This window comes from Salmo trutta, chromosome 3 (assembly GCF_901001165.1).
Source record: "Salmo trutta chromosome 3, fSalTru1.1, whole genome shotgun sequence".
NCBI classification, from domain to species: Eukaryota; Metazoa; Chordata; class Actinopteri; order Salmoniformes; family Salmonidae; genus Salmo; species Salmo trutta.
The window spans coordinates 31,368,929-31,390,164 of NC_042959.1; the positions used below are offsets into that span (position 1 = coordinate 31,368,929).

At 45.2% G+C, this 21,236-nt stretch overlaps 1 protein-coding gene, 1 long non-coding RNA gene and 1 pseudogene across 4 annotated transcripts in view; 1 reads left to right on the forward strand and 2 right to left on the reverse strand.

The window, feature by feature from the left end:
• Positions 1-5,162, forward strand: part of LOC115172813 (proto-oncogene DBL) — a 25,200-nt gene extending 20,038 nt beyond the window's left edge. For all 3 annotated transcript variants that reach the window (XM_029730586.1, XM_029730597.1, XM_029730606.1), the window contains 10 exons: positions 46-138; positions 548-676; positions 786-1,007; positions 1,360-1,452; positions 1,744-1,822; positions 2,008-2,071; positions 3,350-3,448; positions 4,096-4,208; positions 4,421-4,533; positions 4,873-5,162. In XM_029730586.1, coding sequence (XP_029586446.1) covers positions 46-138; positions 548-676; positions 786-1,007; positions 1,360-1,452; positions 1,744-1,822; positions 2,008-2,071; positions 3,350-3,448; positions 4,096-4,208; positions 4,421-4,437 — 909 coding nt within the window. In that variant the 3' untranslated portion in view covers positions 4,438-4,533; positions 4,873-5,162. The remainder of the gene's footprint in view (positions 1-45; positions 139-547; positions 677-785; positions 1,008-1,359; positions 1,453-1,743; positions 1,823-2,007; positions 2,072-3,349; positions 3,449-4,095; positions 4,209-4,420; positions 4,534-4,872) is intronic.
• Positions 5,163-7,879: 2,717 nt separating this feature from the next.
• Positions 7,880-9,267, reverse strand: LOC115165259 (coagulation factor IX pseudogene; annotated as a pseudogene).
• Positions 9,268-9,377: 110 nt separating this feature from the next.
• On the reverse strand, positions 9,378-11,145 carry LOC115172832 (uncharacterized). Its single transcript, XR_003871503.1, has 5 exons — positions 11,060-11,145; positions 10,765-10,934; positions 10,319-10,426; positions 9,753-9,874; positions 9,378-9,416 (listed from the first exon to the last, which is right to left on the reverse strand). It is a non-coding gene; the product is annotated as an uncharacterized LOC115172832 (long non-coding RNA).
• Between the last annotated feature and the right edge of the window lie 10,091 nt (positions 11,146-21,236).

The following is a 21,236-nucleotide window of genomic DNA, read 5'->3' on the forward strand; positions in this document are numbered from 1 at the left end:
AACCGTAACAAACGCGTCCCAATATCTCCTTGCCATATTCTACAGGAGTGTCAGAAGAAGCTGGAACACAAACTGGGCCTGGACTCTTACCTGCTGAAACCAGTACAACGCCTTACCAAGTACCAGCTACTACTGAAGGTCACTAAACGTACACGCCTCTACGCAGCACACCGTGCCAATATTGCAGCATTCACATTAGCTTTACCTGTGCTGAAACTCTATCATAATTCAACGTCCCCAAAGTCCTGTCAGTGCTAACAGCACTATGACATAACCTTGCCTTACCTAGGGACATTTATTTCAATGAGTTGAATGTAAGGACGTGAAGGATTACAGATGAAACTAGAGAGAAATCCTGTCTGATTTAATGGGGATTGCTCCCCCTATTCTGTCCCCTGATTCTCTGTTGTTATCTGACAAAATAAGGAACATCTTACATGCAACACAAGGACTATTATTTTATAGTACAGCTGGAGAATTTCAGGATTTCTTTGTTACCAGATATTGATCTCTACCAGACATTAATTGGTGTGCTTGCGTGCTGTAGGAGCTACTGAAGTACAGTGCAGGAGGCTGTGAGGGGACCTCCGAGCTACAGGCGGCGCTAGCAGCCATGCTCCACCTCCTCAAGTCAGTCAACGACTCCATGCATCAGATAGCCATCACAGGCTACCAGGTGACTTGTCCTGTGTGTGTGATTGGTTGTGTGTGACACAGTGTGCTGTCCTATATGTGTGACAGTGTGCCATCCTGTATCTCTGACCCTGTGTGTTGTTCCCCCCCAGGGAGAGTTGTGTGACCTGGGCCGGGTGCTGATGCAGGGCTCTTTCAGTGTGTGGATCAGCCATAAGAAAGGCCCCACCCGTGTGAAGGAGCTGGCACGCTTCCAGCCCACGCAGAGACACCTGTTCCTGTACGAGAGAGCCCTGCTTTTCTGCAAGCGCAGGGAGGAGCATGGAGAGGGTGCAGACAAGACCCCCTCCTACAGCTTCAAGCACTGTCTGAAGGTGTGTGTGTGTGTGTGTGTGTGTGTGTGTTTGTGTGTGTAGGCGGCACACTCTGACACATGCTCCCTGTCGCAAGGATGCTTGTTTTGGTTTGTGTGTCAAGGCGTCAGTGGGTGTGTGTCAGGGTGTGTTTATGTTTATGGAGCGTGACGGATGGCGTCACCACCCGCTGCTCCTCCTCTTGGTGTACGCCTGAGCTTCCTGCCTTCACACAGCGGAGGAGTGTGTGTCGGCGGGCGGGCCGGCCATGTGGCATGTAGCTGAAGTGTCGCCGACGTGACGCGTGGCATGTCCTTGTAGGCCCCAGGTGCAGACTGTGTGTGTGTGTGTGTGTGCGTGTGTGTCCTGGCAGATGAGTGCGGTGGGGATTACAGAGAACGTCAAGGGAGATGTGAAGAAGTTTGAGATCTGGTACAGTGGCAGGGAGGAGGTGTACGTCGTTCAGGTAAGGATCATCCCTGCTGTGAAGTGACTGTTGATGCTGTTCATGCAGCATTATGTTCTCCGAACAAGGACCAAGACTATAACTACCACCCACTGGCTTGTTCATTGTCTGTGCGTTGTTCTGTTCATTGTTGTGACAACTTCATGCCATGTAATGTATTTCTACAGTACAGTATGTGTTAAGCTACTGTAGTGCCATTTTGAAATCATGCCTGTAAGATGCAAAGACAAGTGTGTTTCCTACTCTACGTTGACTGCGTTCTAATCTGTCCTGATCTTGTCCGTCTCCCAGGCTCCCACAGTGGAGGTTAAGACGGCCTGGCTCGGAGAGCTGCGGAGGATCCTCACCAACCAGCAGAAACTCCTCAAAGGTTTGGACGTCGCTCACATCACTCTCCAAAGCGCACTCCGCAAAGAGCTGGTTTAATTCATCTCATGTCAGATCAATAGTCCTAACCTGCACCTAACAGTTGGACAACTGACTAGGTATCTCCCTTTCCCTCTCTTGTTTCAAACGATCCTTTTGCCTCTTCCTCTTCTGCCCTTTTTTTCTCAGATGAGCGTTGTGTGGACATCCAGATGCCAGACCACATCCGACGGTCTCCGCCCGTGTCTGAGAGGTCAGTCTTGTTGGGTGTTGTAGGACACCCCTCAGTTGTCACAGCAGCTCCCCACTTGATGGTGTGAGTGTGGCAGGCAGTTCAGTGAGCTGTTCAGCTGGTTATGATATGTGGTGTTGGGGGAGCATATCAACAAGCAGGTATAAAGCTGGGAAATGAGGAGAAGGAGTAGGAGGTTGAGGAGGAGAAGGTGGTGTGTGTGTGAAGAGAAGATGTGTGTGTGAAGGCCCCGCTTTCTCCTTTGCTGTCTGGTTGCTGTCCTCCCCTCCCTCCCCCCTGCAGGGGTGTGCGGCCGTCCGGAGGGGCTCCTACGGGCTGTCTTTCGGGGCTGGACTTTGTCTCGCTGTCCTCCGATGTCTTTATGTGTCTGCGTTCCCGGAGTCCCCGCCCTCGAAGCCCCCGGCAACGCCCCCGGCCACGCCCCCCCAACAGACCCCGCCCCCAGCGCCACTGACCCGTCCTGACGCTCAGTGGTAAACTCAGCCCAGCTCCGCATGCCCCGGCCCGGCTTGGCACGGCTCAGCTGACCTAAACCACCCACAAGGCTGCTGTGTTTGCATACTGACCGTCATCTGCAACTCCTTTCCTTGGCGACTCCATTCGGCTCATACATTCTCCAGACGCACTTTTCATCATCTCTTTTGATGTCCCAGCAGACCTTCCATCTCAGACATGCTACCCAAAATGACTACACCCATCTTTGCATGGGATTTGCAATTTTGCATGGAATGCCCAAAAAAAATCAAAAAAGGTTTGGATGTTTTTAACTTATACATTTTTTTTTATCTTGATTTCCTCATGCTTTCAGCACGACAACTGCTTCTTAGATGGGGCTCGCTTTTTGAGAGGTTATTAAATTAAAATGATCCTAAGTTATTTGGCTTGTAAAATTTAGACAAAGTAATACATTGATGAACCAGGAACTTGATAAATCGAGACCATATCTTTCCATGCGCCGGCACGTGTCTGCTGTGTACCAGGCCAGAGCCCACACTGTCTTTGTGTCAGCTTGGTTTGCACTTGGTCACATTGTTGCTTGGTGTGGGGCCTTTTGGCTGGCGTCTGAAAGATCAACATTGTGGTGCGAGATGAGTTTGAGGTCGAAATTGTCCTTAACCACAGATCTAAGGTCAGTTTTGCAGTTCCCCTTTAAATGGTTAAAGGTTAGAATGTGGGGACGTTAAGCTGATCTGTGGCTATGGGCAGCTTCTACTTGGAGCATGTCTGATGAGGTTAGCGAGTACAGAGTTAGTTTGTTCATTGTGTCGCTACCCACAGCAAACAGCAGAGGGCGTCGTTCAGCTCAGAGGACACAGTCAGGGAGGAGCAGTACAGACCCACAGTCCCTCTCCCCAAATCACCAGCGCAACCAACACAGTGAGTACACCACTCCCTCATACATATACCCATAACATAATCATGTAGGTACCTGGTAACTACATGTTATAATGGTGACCGGGTCATGAGAGATGGTACATGAAACTCCCTTGACTTGATATTGGATTTATTTTGGTATATATTGCGATCCCTATTCCCTAAAGACTCAGGTGTTTCACATGAAAGAGCACTGGGTGTATGGAGGAGCTCTGGGTGTATGGAGGAGCTCTGGGTGTATGGAGGAGCTCTGGGTGTATGGAGGAGCTCTGGGTGTATGGAGGAGCTCTGGGTGTATGGAGGAGCACTGGGTGTATGGAGGAGCTCTGGGTGTATGGAGGAGCTCTGGGTGTATGGAGGAGCTCTGGGTGTATGGAGGAGCTCTGGGTGTATGGAGGAGCTCTGGGTGTATGGAGGAGCTCTGGGTGTATGGAGGAGCTCTGGGGGGGGGGGGAGGCACAGCTACTGATATTATCATTTGATTCTACCGTCTTGTTAATGACTCCGTAAGGGCCGCACATCAGGATTTGAATTGGCATTTAGCGCTATAGTTACCAAGTATTTACCTTGGTTATTTCTGGCACCATATAAGAGGAACAAGACAAAAAAAATGTGACTCAAAACAAACGTGTGTTTTTGTCCATCTCCAGGCTGGCCCGGCACGCCTCACTCAATGGACATCTGTCTGGGTCTGGAGGAGTGGGGTGGAGGTCAGGACCCCACTCACCCGTCAGACACCGAGGAGGAGGACACTGCTCAGCTGGTGCGCCGGGTTCTCCACAACACCAGTACAACCACTCTCTCTTAGTGCACACTGTGTGGCCTCGTTCCTCACCCACAGCCTTTTAGATATGCTTATCAGAATATCGAATGGAACCTCTTGAGGCTCCTAAATGTTTTAAAGGCGTCCTCTAGTAGGATACAGCGCTACAACATCCTTCGTCCAGTCTGACAGAGGTGTTTCTGTCCTCCCAGGCTCCAGGCAGATATAAGGCCTTGGCTGAATGTCCACGAGACGGCCCAGATGACCTCGCCATCGAGAGCGGTGACGTCATCCAGCTGCAGCACGTGGACAGCGAAGGCCACTGGTGAGTGTGTCGTCTCATATGCCTGGTGGTAAAGTTGGTTGCCGATGACAGAACCCTATTTGACATGGCTTTTATATGGGCTCTGTGCCGATTTTGTAAACTTAGGGAACCTAATATAGCCGGTGTAAAGGCATAAGGACAAAACTGACCGTGCAGGAAAATCCTATCGGCTGTCATTGTCTTTTAATTTCTAAGCAATTCTGCATGTTGAATCACCAATGTTCATCAACACCCAGCAGGTAATCTGCCACACAAAGCCGCCGTGAACGGCCAACGTTCATTACTGTGTCCCGTCCTTCACCTTAACCTCTTTTATACCCTTCCTCACACCATCTCCAGGCTGGTGAAGAACCTGAGTCGCAGGCAGAAGAGCCTCATCCCAGTCCCCAACCTGCACGGGGTTCTGGGACACAGCAGACTAGGCGGTATGGTTACAGTACAGGGGAAGAGGTTTCTTAAGCCATTTGTACTCTCGATCCTCCTCTCTGACATGTAGCTCATTTGATGGGTTTGCTTGAATAATTTGTCTCCTCTCTCATGCAGATCCAGGGAATCTGAAGGCCAGAAAGCTCAGCTCCCCTTAGAGGACAAATGCTGCCTTCAAGTGCTTGTGGGAACTGGGAAACTTTACAGTAACTCTGGAACAATTCTTCAACCAATGGCAAGCTAGAGGATCTATCTAATGATCCAGTTAGCTAGCGTGATTAAAGTTGACAATATGGTAAAACTAGCTACATTGTACACATTGATACGTTTGACAATGTCAAAAATGGATTTGCTTTAACATCTTTTGGTTGAAAAGGTGAAAGGTCAGTGATGAAAAGACAACTTGGAAACTCTGGTATCAAACCCTATCTCTGACTTTCCCACTTGGAATTCCGACTTGGGAGGGTCATTCAAGTGGTAATTTCCCAGTCGGGTATTTCCCACTACAGAGGAGCATTTGAAGGCAGCAATAGAACAGCTTTTGTGGGACCTTTGCACAGATTCACAGTCTGACCAGACGGACTGTTATACATTAGACACTGTGAGGTCATGACTGATAGAATATCTTAAAATCTGCTTTCTCATAGTCCTCTGATTGGCCATGATGAGAGACAACTATCCAATTGAAGAAGGACACAGGAGCTTACATTTTGGATTATTGATTAACATTTTTCTGGGCCAATAACATGAAGACCTGCTTTTGCCCACCGCGATGGACAGTGGACAAACTTAATGAATGTTACCTTACCTTTGGACAGCACAGGGCTCCACCAGCACACATGCACAAGGTTTTGAGGAAGGACAAGGGACATGTGAAAAGATTTGGCACTTAAAGTTCATTCCCTCACTTCCTCTTCGAACCAGCCAATGGCCTTTTCTGTTAGGTTGCTGTAGCTGGATTGGGACTGTTATACACCCTTGGACTCTGCCTCTCGACTGAGGGATTCTTAACCATTATTGCCATTCAGTGGGAATGCAGTTGGTGGGTGTTTGTGTGTGTGTGTTTTTATGGATCATTATAATCCAGGTTTCGCCTGAAACATTTATTTAAAATATACTTTTTTTTTTAAAATTTTTGATGTGTATACTTGAATGTTGGCCTATTGTTTGGTTACATGTTCATTTATTCTACATGCTCATGTTGTTTAGGAATCCATGCTGTCTTGTTCCTTAAGGCACCCTTCTCTTACGCTCTCCAAGAGTTGAAATGCCAGAACGTGCCGTGCCATAATGCCTTTTTATTCCTGCTATTTTGGAATCGGTCTCTTCAATAAATGTTTGCTCAGCAATAACAAAACACAGTCTTGCTTCTACCTCACCTCAGACCTATATACAACTGGCACTTTATTGGGGTGGAAGGTCTACAAGAGAAAATGCATGCTGAAAGAAAACAACGCTTTACTATATTTTCAAAGGCTCTATAGAAATTGAGCTGTCTGTGAACGCAATACCTGCTTCATATTTTCCTGCTTCATACCTATGATTCATTTCCCATTTTATTTCCTAAACTCATTGTTTGTCAGTGGAGGTGAGATGGCTGTTGAGATCCCAGTGAATGATATGTGTGTTAACCAGGTCTTCAGATGTGTCTTTGGAGGTATGGGGAGGAGCTGCTACCAGCATGGAGCCAGCAAATAGAGACTGCTGTAATTCTCCCCAGGATTTCACGCTCTCTGTCTCCCTCAGCCCTCTTTGAGAGAGTTCCTCTCCTCCTCCATCGCCTCACACGTAATCTTAGGTTTCCCATTAAACAGGATCATACAGGATCATACAGCGAACATGAAATATACCCACTGTGTCGAACACTTAATTAAATATTGATTGCGGACTTATATGAATTTACCACGTCAAGTCGGAGGTCTGCGTTTGATGTGGAAATTAGCTTGGGAAGCAGCACATTTCTTGTGTTATTTAAGTTCTGTCTCTGTGTGAGGCAGCTATGCATCGCCATGAAATGATGTCTATATACCCTTAGAGTCCTGTTTGACTGCCGTGCATTGCATCAAGGGGGTTCTTTCATCTTAATATGGCAAAATGTTACTTTTTTTTCTTTTGAGCTACTTCGGTCTAAAACGCTACACATTTTGCACTCTGATGTAAAAAATTATATACACTGAACAAAAATATAAACGCAACATGTAAATTGTTGGTTTCATGAGCTGAAATAAAAGATCCCAGAAATGTTCCATAAGCACAAATTTGTTTACATCCCTGTTATTGAGCATTTCTCTTTTGAAAAGATAATCCATCCACCTGACAGGTGTGGCATATTAAGGTGATTAAAGAGCATGATCATTACACAGGTGCACCTTGTGCTGGGGGCAATTAAAGGCCACTCTAAAATGTGCAGTTTTGTCACACAATTCCACAGATGTCTCAAGTTTTGAGGGAGCATGCAATTGGCATGCTGACTGCAGGAATATCCACCAGAACTGTTGCCAGAGAATTGAATGTTAATTTCTCTACCATAAGCCGCCTCCAACGTTGTTTTAGAGAATTTGTCAGTACGTCCAACTGGCCTCTGAACCATAGATCACGTGAATTGGAACTTGTGGGAGAATGGTTTGCTGATGTCAATGTTGTGAACAGAGTTCCACATGGTGTCAATGGAGTTATGGTATGGGCAGGCATAACCTACGGACCACAAACACAATTGCATTTCATCGATGGCAAATTGAATGCCCAGAAATACCGCAATGAGATCCTGAGGCCCATTGTGAGGCCCATTTTTGTTATGCCTCTGTGACCAACCGATGCATATCTGAATTCCCAGTCATGTGAAATCCATAGATTAGGCCCTAATAAATATATTTAAATTGACTGATTTCCTTATATGAACTGTAACTCAGTAAAACCTTGAAATTGTTGCATGTTGAATTTATTTTTGTTTAGTATATGCTTAAATGCTGTGCGTCTTTGACAAGCGCTGTAAGCTTGTTGCTGAATGTTTCTCAATAGAGAAATTGCATGGCAAACTGAATATTGACTGAACATGGCAGGTTTCAGGTTGTTTTACAGTCATTGTTATTGTTTGGCTGCTTTTTGTATATAGACCAAATAAAGTATTTATTAAAATAATACATTTGTTCTGCACCTTGTTTTAAACTGTGCTTCTCTATAGTAAAATACCATAAAGCAATTGTTAGTGGTTTGCAGACAGCCATTTGCCTTCGTCCCTTCATCCGTCAGTAAATATTACTCTTATTGTTTTATGAATAACCATGATGTACAGTAGGTACCTGTTGGACATACAGGTATCTGTCTTGTAAAACGTGTTCTCACCAGCAGATTGGAGGAAGATGATGCATGGAGACGCTTTCTCTTTGAATACAACATTGACATCTTATGAATTGAACCCTGAAAATGAGACCTGAAACAAGACAGAGGACCCTGAGGGTCAAAGGTCAAGCGTTAGTCGTCCAGGTCATCATGCAGCATGTCCTTGGTCACCGCCATAACGTGACATATCCATCTATAGTAATGCTAGTCTGTTGTACACTCTGGTGTACACCCCATATTTCCCCTCCTTGGCACACTCCTCCCCACAGTTCACAATCCCAGTCAGGAACCAGGTGTCATGGTAACGGTTGGTATGGGGACCCCCGCTCTCCCCCGGCACAAGTCTTTGGCCACGTCAGCATAGCCGGCACAGAAATACGTACTTGGTGATACGGGCACTACTGCTATCCTTACACTGTATCCTCTCTGTAAATGGCACCTCTACCTTCTGTAATGTGTGCGACCCCAGCCGCTGATTGTAGCCGGGGACTCATCCTTCACCAAGTCTTCGGTGAATACCTTGGGCCCCAGGAAGATGGGTCTGGCGTGGGAGGAGAAGAGGATGGGGGTGTGGAGGCGCAGCAGGGCGATATTATGATTGTACAGACTCCGCTAAGAGTTGTAGAGGGTGTTTTGTACTGCTTCAAAACCTTATGGTCCTGCTCCGTGCCCTCTTTGGCATAGATGTTATGCTCCCCTGGAGGGGTACAATAAATTAAACAATCTAGTAATCCATCTGTAATCAATCAAAATGTATCATCCTAGAATTTAGTTGTCGATTAGGGATTTGTCATGAATACAATTTACAAATCCTACACAAAGAACATTTTGTAAAAGTAGTGACAACTTAGCTGAGAAAATAAATAAAATAAAAACACGCTGCAGCAGAGGTAAGTCTGGGTCTTCCTTTCCTGTGGCGCTCCTCATGAGAGGCACTTTCATCATAGCGCTTGGTTTAAGGAAACTCATTAAGGAAAGAAAGCCCACAAATTAACTTTTAACAAGGCACACCTGTTAATTGAAATGCATTCCAGGTGACTACCTCATGAAGCTGGTTGAGAGAATGCCAAGAGTGTGCAAAGCTGTCATCGAGGCAAAGGGTGGCTACTTTGAAGAATCTGAAATATAAAATATATTCAGATTTGTTTAACACTTTTTTGGGTGATTCCATATGTGTTATTTCATAGTTGTGATGTATTCACTATTATTCTATAATGTATAAATAAAGAAAAAACCCTGGAATGAGTAGGTGTCCAAACTGATGACTGGTACTATATGTATACATGCAAATCCAAAGTTAGCAACCCCCATCCTTTCTAACACTTGACATCAAGTTCCTCTATACACTAATGTAGTAACATTGTAGTCACACTACTGTAATAACATGTTGCTACACAGTACTTCAGTAAGATTCTGGTAAATGTGCAACCAGATGTGTCGAAAATTGTGGTTACCTTCAGGTTTAAAGTTGACTCCATTCTGAGGCAGCTTGTAGCCCCTCTGCACAGCTACATTGTGCCCCATAGGTGCCACAGAATACATTCTCCGTTATTCACCTTACACTGCCTGGCTGTTACTGCGAAGAGAAACATGCGTCCTCAACCCACGTCTAAAGAGACATGTTAATATGTGATGGGTTCAAATTGTTATGATTGACATCTGGTTTCCCTGTAGCTCAGTTGGTAGAGCATGGTGTTTGCAACGCCAGGGTTGTGGGTTCGATTCCCACGGGGGGCCAGCACAGAATTTTTTTTTAATGAAATGTATGAAATTGTATGAAATGTATGCATTCTCTACTGTAAGTCGCTCTGGATAAGAGCGTCTGCTAATTGACTAAAATGTCAAATGTAAAAAATGTTATAGGAGAAACGTCTAGGCAGAGATGGCAGCGCGACCTTAACTGCTGTGACCTGGAAAAACTTGCCCTGAACCAAGTGAAACGGAGGACATTCGTCAAGGCCTGTGCTCCTTATAAAGGCTTAAGTCAAGTAAGTGTGCGGTGTGTTTAGGACTCTCCTACCTCCCAGTTCATCCCAGTGAAGCCTGGTAGACGGGTACAAGTGTAGGAGCCCAGCTAGTCATTACAGGACGCCTGGTTCAGACGGGGACGACTTACACTGGTCCTCATCTGAGACATAACACTCATCATTATTGACATATTACACAATTTGAGATGGTATACCAAGATTCATAGTGCTAAACGCTACAGTTTGTTGCCCACAAAGCACACACCAGACACACACACAAAGTTCTGTCTCTGTTCGTGCCAACACGACAGTTAATCATTAAGCAAAGACTTGCCATCATAACCGACCCAAAACTCAATCTGAAAAATCCATACAGAATCTTTAAAATATCATAAATAAATATCATACTCAATCATAACACACTACCGTATTCAAGGAGGACTCTAACCCCCATAGGCCCCCCCCCCCACCACACACACATGTCCACACACACACTCACTGTCTTCTCATCGTTCTCGAAGGCCTCCCTGGCCTCCTCCAGGTCACAGCTTTCCTCCAGACACACACTCTCCAGGTTCCGCAATAACATATCCTGGAACACCCCAGTGTTATGGCGCCGCTGTCTCTTCAGCACACTGTCTGTTGCCTGGCCCGACAGGAACACTGGGGCTGGAGGACCAGAGAGAGAGATGGTAAGGCTGCAGCAGTTACTGCTGGTGTATAACTGTGAGAGTGGTATACTTGTTACTAGTGAGAAACCTACTAAAACCATCAGCAGAGAGAGCAGGACTTACCTCCCTAGCACAGCTGGCAGTCCAGCAGCATCACACACCATAGAAGAGATGGGTAAACTGTTGCCATCCCTGTCTGATTCTCTGGTATCACTATCACTAAAAAAACAACACTCTTCTACCATGGACACGCACCCACATTCCAAAGTACAGCGGTCTGTTTACTTTTCAACGACAGAGATGCAGAGTAGATATGCTACTTGTTAGTTTAAAGGCAAAGCTTGAGGTACTCTGGTGGATGTTCCCATGTGTGTAAATAATTTTGTAACTAATTGTTTTAAGGATTTTTTCTTTGAGGACTGTTATTTTTGAATCTCTGTCTTCCTCTAAGTTTGGAATGGAATCAGAAACACACACTTTAGCATAGAGCTCCACCGTCTACAAAAAACCCAACATGCATTTTAGATAATATACCACTAGATGGCGAACACGTCTATAAAACTATGTCTACCAATGCTTTGACCGAACATCACATAATTCTCTCTCACCCACACACACACAGCGATGAAATGGCTAAGGCCCAGAGTTTTCACTAATCAGCTCACATGGCCAATACACACTCCTGGTCCTAAGGTTAACCATAGACTCACAACAGGGTAATGCAGCTCTCCTGGGTTCTGTGAGGATATTGCGGATTCGGGTTGTAAAATTCCATGAGCGTTCAATAAATTCCCTAGTTTTCAATAAATTCTGGTTGGAGGATTCTGGATTTTCCTGCTTATTCCTTATTGAAAGTTCCTGGAATTTTGCAACTTCAATGAGGACAGACGTTCCGCTAGCGGAACGCCTCGCAAAATATCCAATGGTAGAGCGTGGCACGAAATACAAAAACCTTAAAAATGCTATAACTTCAATTTCTCAAACATATGACTATTTTACACCATTTGAAAGATAAGACTCTCGTTAATCCAACCACATTGTCCAATTTCAAAAAGGCTTTACAGCGAAAGCAAAACATTAGATTATGTCAGGAGAGTACCCAGCCAAAAATAATCACACAGCCATTTTCAAAGCAAGCATATATGTCACAAAAACCAAAACCACAGCTAAATGCAGCACTAACCTTTGATGATCTTCATCAGATGACACTCCTAGGACATTATGTTATACAATAAATGCATGTTTTGTTCAATCAAGTTCATATTTATATCAAAACCCAGCTTTTTACATTAGCATGTGATGTTCAGAACTAGCATACCCACAGAAAACTTCCGGTGAATTTACTAAATTACTCATCATAAACGTTGACAAAATACATAACAATTATTTTAAGAATTATAGATACAGAACTCCTTTATGCAAACGCTATGTCAGATTTTAAAATAGCTTTTCGGCGAAAGCACATTTTGCAATATACTGAGTACATAGCTCAGCCATCACAGGCTAGCTATTCAGACACCCGCCAACGTCGGGGCAACCTAAACTCAGAATTACTATTAGAAAAATTGGATTACCTTTGCTGTTCTTCGTCAGAATGCACTCCCAGGACTTCTACTTCAACAACAAATGTTGTTTTGGTTCCAAATAATTCATAGTTATATCCAAATACCTCCGTTTTGTTTGTGCGTTCAGGTCACTATCCAAAGGGTAACGCGCGAGCGTATTTCGTGACAAAAAATGTCAAAATATTCCATTACCGTACTTAGAAGCATGTCAAACGCTGTTTAAAATCAATTGTTATGCTATTTTTCTCGTAAAATAGCGATAATATTCCAACCGGACAACGTTGTATTCATTCAAAGAGGGAAAGAAAAAAATGGCGAGGTCTCGTGAACGCACATCTCCAGTCTCTCTGTCCCCAGGCAGACCACTTACAAACTCTGCTCCTGTTATCTGCCCAGATTCAGGAGACGCGTCATTCCACTTTCTGAAGGCTTTAGAGAGCCAATGGAAGCCTTAGAAAGTGTCACGTAACAGCACAGATGCTGTAATTTTTATAGAGATGCAACAGAAGGACTACAAATTGTCAGACAGGCCACTTCCTGCATGGAATCTTCTCAGGTTTTTGCCTGCCATATGAGTTCTGTTATATTCACAGACACCATTTAAACAGTTTTAGAAACTTTAGAGTGTTTTCTATCCAAATCTACTAATTATATGCATATTCTAGTTTCTGGGCAAGAGTAGTAACCAGATTAAATCGGGTACGTTTTTTATCCGGCCGTGAAAATACTGCCCCCTATCCAACAGGTTAACAACAGGTTAATGCCGATGCAACGTATTGCTGAGGGTCAGTGTCTGTGGAGCCCCAGTGTCATTATGTGGCCTGGTCTGTAAAATACAAGCTCTGCCCTGGCCCCATCTCCCTCTCCCCATGGGAGTCCACAGGCTGCTCTGATGGAGTGCTGTATTGACCCAGACCATTTATATTTCATTGAGTCGTTAAAATGCTAAATAATTCATACTTAAGTAATTAACACTGGGCCTTTTTAATATACAGTCGATTCATCTCATGTCATAAATTCAAAATACAGTGTTTAGGACTTTATAAGAGAGGTTAGGGTAGTTCAAACATGATGACTTTTTGATAGACATCACAACTCAACACAGCTGCTGTTGCTGCAGCTTCACCTTCTTGAGTTGTTTGCATTCTTTTGACAACGTTATTCAAATGCAACATGCACTGGGGGTTGCGCTCTTGCATTTATCCATGTAATCGCCTCAGACCTGTGAGAGAACAGGCATTTCCGGGCCAACGACAGCATTTAAATCAAACGCATAATGTAAATTCTCAACAGTGGATACGCCTACTCCCTCTGTCCTAGCCTTCTGATTCACAGCCCTGTTGGTCACACTCAGGTGAGTATGAATGGTCTGGGGGAGACATCCAAACAAGGCTGTGTTAGATCAGTGGTTCCCAACCAGAGGTACTAGGACCCCTGGGGGTACTTGGCCTATCCACATGGGGGACTTGAGAAAACTCATGAGACCTTACTGGTGATATGCACATGAGGGGGTACTTCAGTGGTATTCCAGAGCAAAATTCAGCTGGCGGTACAGTGACAGCCAAAGGTTGGGAACCACTGTGTTAGATGGGGCAGCAGGAATGGAGGAGGGGAGGACAGAGAAGCAGTGTGATTTATAAAGCCAGGACATTGATTTCCTTGACGTGCCTCTCTCGGCGTCCAGGGCACAGTTGGGAAATGGTTGCCTGCTCCAATTAGATTGTTCACTACAATTGGGGATCAGAGCCGGGCCTAGCAGATAACACAAACTGATGCCTGCGCAGTGTCATCGATTGTACAGTAGCTCTTGGGGAAGGCAAGGTTGGTTGGGAGGGAGGGATGGTGTGGCACATTGAGGTCCTGTGTTTATAGATCACACACGCACAGTCTTTTCATCTCTTGGTGACTGTCAATACACTCAGAATGCTTTCCAAGGAATTCAACCATGTACAAACATGGGATCAGATAATGCTTGGAGTTTGAACGTTTACACTCTCCTCCAGCTCTGTTAGTCAATAGATCAAATCCAAAAACATCAAATCAAAGTGTATTGATCGGGTACACAACGCAGTCAAATGTCAAACAAGTACACAAATAATAAATACAATTAATACAAAAAATAGAAATCAAGAAATGGCGCAACTAATCCAATTAACAACCCAAATATCCCTGTAACAGTAATCCTAATGTGTTACTAACAGGTAATGAGTGTGCATCACCTAGTAGACGGCTAATGATGGCTGTTCAACAGTCTGATGGCCTGGTGATCAAGTTGTCTCTCGGTCCCGGCTCTGATGCACCTGATGCACCTGTACCCGTCTGCTAGACGGTAGTGGTGTAAACAGTCAGCGGCTCGGGAATTTGTAAGTCGCTCTGGATAAGAGCGTCTGCTAAATGACTTAAATGTAAATGTAAATGTAAATGGGTGACTGAGGTCCTTAATGATCTTCTTGGCCTACAGAGTGCTGTAAATGTCCTGGAGGGCAGGCAGCTGGCCCCTGGTGATGCGTTGGGCTGACCGTACCACCCTCTGGAGAGCAATGCGGTTGAGGGAGGTGCAGTTGCCGTACCAGGCGCTGATGCAACCCTACAGAATGCTCTCAATGGCGCATCTGCAGAAGTTTGTGAGGGTCTTAAGGGTCATGATGAATTTCTTCAGCCACCTGAGGTTGTAGAGGCGCTGTTGTGCTTTCTTCACTTTGGTGTGGTGAGACGATTTCAGGTCCTCAGTGATGTGCACGCTGAGGAACTTTAAGCTTTTGACCCTCTCAACTGCAGCTCCTTTAATGATATGGGCGTGCTCCCACTTCTGTCTCCTGTAGTCCATGATCAGCTCCTTTGTTTTGTTGACATTGAGGGAGAGGTTATTTTCCTAGCACCCCTCTACCAGAGCTCTAACTTCCTGCCTGTAGGCTGTCTCATCATTGTTGGTAATCAGGCCTACCACTGTCTTGTCGTCAGCAAATCAGGCCGACCACTGTCGTGTCGTCAGCAAAATTGATGATTTGAGGTGGTGTCGTGCGTGGCCACATAGTCAAATCAAATGTATTTATATATAGCCCTTCTTACATCAGCTGATATATCAAAGTGCTGTACAGAAACCCAGCCTAAAACCCCAAACAGCAAGCAATGCAGGTGTAGAAGCACGGTGGCTAGGAAAAACTCCCTAGAAAGGCCAAAACCTAGGAAGAAACCTAGAGAGGAACCAGGCTATGAGGGGTGGCCAGTCCTCTTCTGGCAGTGCCGGGTGGAGATTATAACAGAACATGGCCAAGATGTTCAAATGTTCATAAATGACCAGCATGGTCAAATAATAATAATCACAGTAGTTGTCGAGGGTGCAACAAGTCAGCACCTCAGGAGTAAATGTCAGTTGGCTTTTCATAGCCGATCAGTGAGAGTATCTCTACTGCTCCTGCTGTCTCTAGAGAGTTGAAAACAGCAGGTCTGGGACAGGTAGCACGTCCGTGAACAGGTCAGGGTTCCATAGCCGCAGGCAGAACAGTTGAAACTGGAGCAGCAGCACGGCCAGGTGGACTGGGGACAGCAAGGAGTCATCATGCCAGGTAGTCCTGAGGCATGGTCCTAGGGCTCAGGTCCTCCGAGAGAGAGAAAGAAAGAAAGAGAAAATTAGAGAGAGCATACTTAAATTAACTAAGGACACCGGATAAGGCAGGAGAAATACTCCAGATATAACAGACTGACCCTAGCCCCCTGACACATAAACTACTGCAGCATAAATACTGGAGGCTGAGACAGGAGGGGTCAGGAGACACTGTGGCCCCATCCGATGATACCACCGGACAGGGCCAAACAGGCAGGATATAACCCACCCACTTTGCCAAAGCACAGCCCCCACACCACTAGAGGGATATCTTCAACCACCAACTTACCATCCTGAGACAAGGCCGAGTATAGCCCACAAAGATCTCCGCCACGGCACAACCCAAGGGGGGCGCCAACCCAGACAGGAAGACCACGTCAATGACTCAACCCACTCAAGTGATGCACCCCTCCTAGGGACGGCATGGAAGAGCACCAGTAAGCCAGTGACTCAGCCCCTGTAATAGGGTTAGAGGCAGAGAATCCCAGTGGAGAGAGGGGAACCAGCCAGGCAGAGACAGCAAGGGCGGTTCGTTGCTCCAGAGCCTTTCCATTCACCTTCACACTCTTGGGCCAGACTACACTCAATCATATGACCTACTGAAGAGATGAGTCTTCAGTAAAGACTTAAAGTTTGAGACCGAGTCTGCGTCTCTCACATGGGTAGGCAGACCATTCCATAAAAATGGAGCTCTATAGGAGACCTGCCTCCAGCTGTTTGCTTAGAAATTCTAGGGACAATTAGGAGGCCTGCGTCTTGTGACCGTAGCGTACGTGTAGGTATGTACAGCAGGACCAAATCGGAAAGATAGGTAGGAGCAAGCCCATGTAATGCTTTGTAGGTTAGCAGTAAAACCTTTAAATCAGCCCTTGCCTTAACAGGAAGCCAGTGTAGGGAGGCTAGAACTGGAGTAATATGATCAAATATTTTGGTTTTAGTCAGGATTCTAGCAGCCGTATGTAGCACTAACTGAAGTTTTATTTAGTGCTTTATCCGGGTAGCTGGAAAGTAGAGCATTGCAGTAGTCTAACCTAGAAGTAACAAAAGCATGGATACATTTTTCTACATCATTTTTGGACAAAGTTTCTGATTTTTGCAATGTTACGTAGATGGAAAAAAGCTGTCCTTCAAACAATCTTGATATGTTCGTCAAAAGAGAGATCAGGGTCCAGAGTAACACCGAGGTCCTTCACAGTTTTATTTGAGACGACTGTACAACCATCAAGATTAATTGTCAGATTCAACAGAAGATCTCTTTGTTTCTTGGGACCTAGAACAAGCATCTCTGTTTTGTCCGAGTTTAAAAGTAGAACGTTTGCAGCCATCCACTTCCTTATGTCTGAAACACAGGCTTCTAGCGAGTGCAATTTTGGGGCTTCACCATGTTTCATTGAAATGTACAGCTGTGTGTCATCCGCATAGCAGTGAAAGTTAACATTATGTTTTCGAATGATATTCCCAAGAGGTAAAATATATAGTGAAATCAATAGTGGTCCTAAAACGGAACCTTGAGGAACAGAAATTTACAGTTGATTTGTCAGAGGACAAACCATTCACAGAGACAAACTGATATCTTTCCGACAGATAAGATCTAAACCAGGCCAGAACTTGTCCGTGTAGACCAATTTGGGTTTCCAATCTCTCCAAAAGAATGTGGTGATTGATGGTATCAAAGCAGCACTAAGGTCTAGGAGCACGAGGACAGATGCAGAGCCTCGGTCTGACGCCATTTAAAGGTCATTTACCACCTTCACAAGTGCAGTCTCAGTGCTATGATGGGGTCTAAAACCAGACTGAAGCATTTCGTATACATTGTGTGTCTTCAGGAAGGCAGTGAGTTGCTGCGCAACAGCTTTTTCTAAAATGTTTGAGAGGAATGGAAGATATAGGCCGATTTTAGTTTTTTATATTTTCTGGGTCAAGGTTTGGCTTTTTCAAGAGAGGCTTTATTATTGCCACTTTTAGTGAGTTTGGTACACATCCGGTGGATAGAGCCATTTATTATGTTCAACATAGGAGGGCCAAGCACAGGAAGCAGCTCCTTCAGTAGTTTAGTTGGAATAGGATCCAGTATGCAGCTTGAAGGTTTAGAGGCCATGATTATTTTCATCATTGTGTCAAGAGATATAGTACTAAAACACTTGAGTGTCTCCCTTGATCCTAGGTCCTGGCAGAGTTGTGCAGACTCAGGACAACGGAGCTTTGGAGGAATACGCAGATTTAAAGAGGAGTCCGTAATTTGCTTTCTAATGATCATGATCTTTTCCTCAAAGAAGTTCATGAATTTATTACTGCTGAAGTGAAAGCCATACTCTCTTGGGGAATGCTGCTTTTTAGTTAGCTTTGCGACAGTATCAATTAAGTTGAAAAAATTGGATGATCGAGCAGCAGTGAGGGCTCTTCGATGCTGCACGGTACTGTCTTTACAAGCTAGTCGGAAGACTTCCAGTTTGGTGTGGTGCCATTTCCGTTCCAATTTTCTGGAAGCTTGCTTCAGAGCTCGGGTATTTTCTGTATACCAGGGAGCTAGTTTCTTATGACAAATGTTTTTAGTTTTTAGGGGTGCAACTGCATCTAGGGTATTGCACAAGGTTAAATTGAGTTCCTCAGTTAGGCGGTTAACTGATTTTTGTCCTTGGGTAGGCAGAGGGAGTCTGGAAAGGCATCAAGGAATCTTTGTGTTGTCTGAGAATTTATAGCACGACTTTTGATGCTCCTTGGTTGGGGTCTGAGCAGATTATTTGTTGCGATTGCAAACGTAATAAAATGGTGGTCCGATAGTCCAGGATTATGAGGAAAAACATTAAGATCCACAACATTTATTCCATGGGTCAAAACTAGTTCCAGAGTATGACTGTGGCAGTGAGTAGGTCCAGAGACATGTTGGACAAAACCCACTGAGTCGATGATGGCTCCGAAAGCCTTTTGGAGTGGGTCTGTGGACTTTTCCATGTGAATATTAAAGTCACCAAACATTGGAATATTATCTGCTATGACTACAAGGTCCGATAGGAATTCAGGGAACTCAGTGAGGAACGCTGTATATGTCCCAGGAGGCCTGTAAACAGGAGCTATAAAATGTGATTGAGTAGGCTGCATAGATTTCATGACTAGAAGCTCAAAAGATGAAAACGTTGTTTTATTTTTTGTAAATTTAAATTTGCTATCGTAAATGTTAGCAACACCTCCGCCTTTGCGGGATGCACGGGGGATATGGTCACTAGTGTAACCAGGAGGTGAGGCCTCATTTAACACAGTAAATTCATCAGGCTTAAGCCATGTTTCAGTCAGGCCAATCACACCAAGATTATGATCAGTGATTAGTTCATTGACTATAATTGCCTTTGAACTGAGGGATCTAACATTAAGTAGCCCTATTTTGAGATGTGAGGTATCACAATATCTTTCAATAATGGCAGGAATGGAGGAGGTCTTTATTCTAGTGAGATTGCTAAGGCGAACACTGACATGTTTAGTTTTGCCCAACCTAGGTCAAGGCACAGACACGGTCTCAATGGGGATAGCTGAGCTGACTGCACTGACTGTGCTAGTGGTAGACTCCACTAAGCTGGCAGGCTGGCTAACAGCCTGATGCCTGGCCTGCACCCTATTTCATTGTGGAGCTAGGGGAGTTAGAGCCCTGTCTATGTTCGTAGATAAGATGAGAGCACCCCTCCAGCTAGGATGGAGTCCGTCACTCCTCAACAGGCCAGGCTTGGTCCTGTTTGTGGGTGAGTCCCAGAAAGAGGGCCAATTATCTACAAATTCTATCTTTTGGGAGGGGCAGAAAACAGTTTTCAACCAGCGATTGAGTTGTGAGACTCTGCTGTAGAGCTCATCACTCCCCCTAACTGGGAGGGGGCCAGAGACAATTACTCGATGCCGACACATCTTTCTAGCTGATTTACATGCTGAAGCTATGTTGCGCTTGGTGACCTCTGACTGTTTCATCCTAACATCGTTAGGAAAGTCATAGGTCATAGGTGAACAGGAAATACAAGAGGGGGCTGAGCACACAACCCTGGGGGGCCCACTTGTTGAGGATCAGCGTGGAGGAGGTGTTGTTGCCTTCCCTCACCAACTGGTGTCGGCCCATCAGGAAATGTAGGACCCAGTTGCACAGGGAGTCTTTCAGACCTAAGAGAGGTTGAAAATGTCCATAAACACTCCTGCCGAACTGCGCATGCTTTGAGAACATGGCTTGGGATGTTGTCCAGGCTGGCAGCCTTGCGGGCGTTAACACGCTTGAAGGTCCTACTCACATCGGCGACAGAGATCTGGAGCCTGCAGTCCTCAGGAGCAGCAGGGGTTCACAACTGCGGCTCTGTGTTTTCCTCGAAGCGGGCGAAAAAGGGATTTAGCTTGTCTGGGAGGTAGGCATCTGTGTCTGCAACGTGGCTGGTTTTCCTTTTATAATCCGTGATTGTCTGAAATCCCTGCCACATGCGTCTCGTGTCTGAGCTGTTGAATTACAACTCCACTTTGTCCCTGTATTGTCTTTTGCCTCTTCGATTATCTTGCTTAGGTTATAGGTGTTCTGTTTGTACTCATCCATGTTTCCAGTCACCTTTCCCTTGTGGTGGTTTGCGCTTTCAGTTTTGAGAAAATGCTGACATCTATCCATGTTTTTGGTTTATGTATGTTCTAAATGTCACTGTAGGAACAACATCCTCTATGCATGTCCTGATGAACCCAGAGACAATCAGTGTATTCATTGATGTTTTGTCCAAAGGCGGCCTCGAACATATTCCAAGTCCACGTGTTCAAAACAGTCCTGTAGCATGCATTCCGATTGGTCGGACCAGCGATGAACAGACCTTACCACGGGTGCATCCTGTTTTAATGTCTGCCTGTAGGTGGGGAGGACCAGAATGGCGGCGTGATCTGATTTGCCAAAGGGGGGCCAAGTAGGGCTTTCTATCCGTCTCGGAACGGAGAATAAAAATGGTCTAACGTATTTTTCCCACAAGTGGGGCAAGAGATTTGTTGGTGGAATTTCGGGAGAATTTTCCTTATTTCCTTTGTTAATGGCAATGAATGTGGCCTCTGCTGTTCCCAATTTGATCAAAGTCCTGTGTAATTCCTTGAGTGCCAGCGTGGTGTCGTCTTGTGGAGGGATGCACACAGCCGT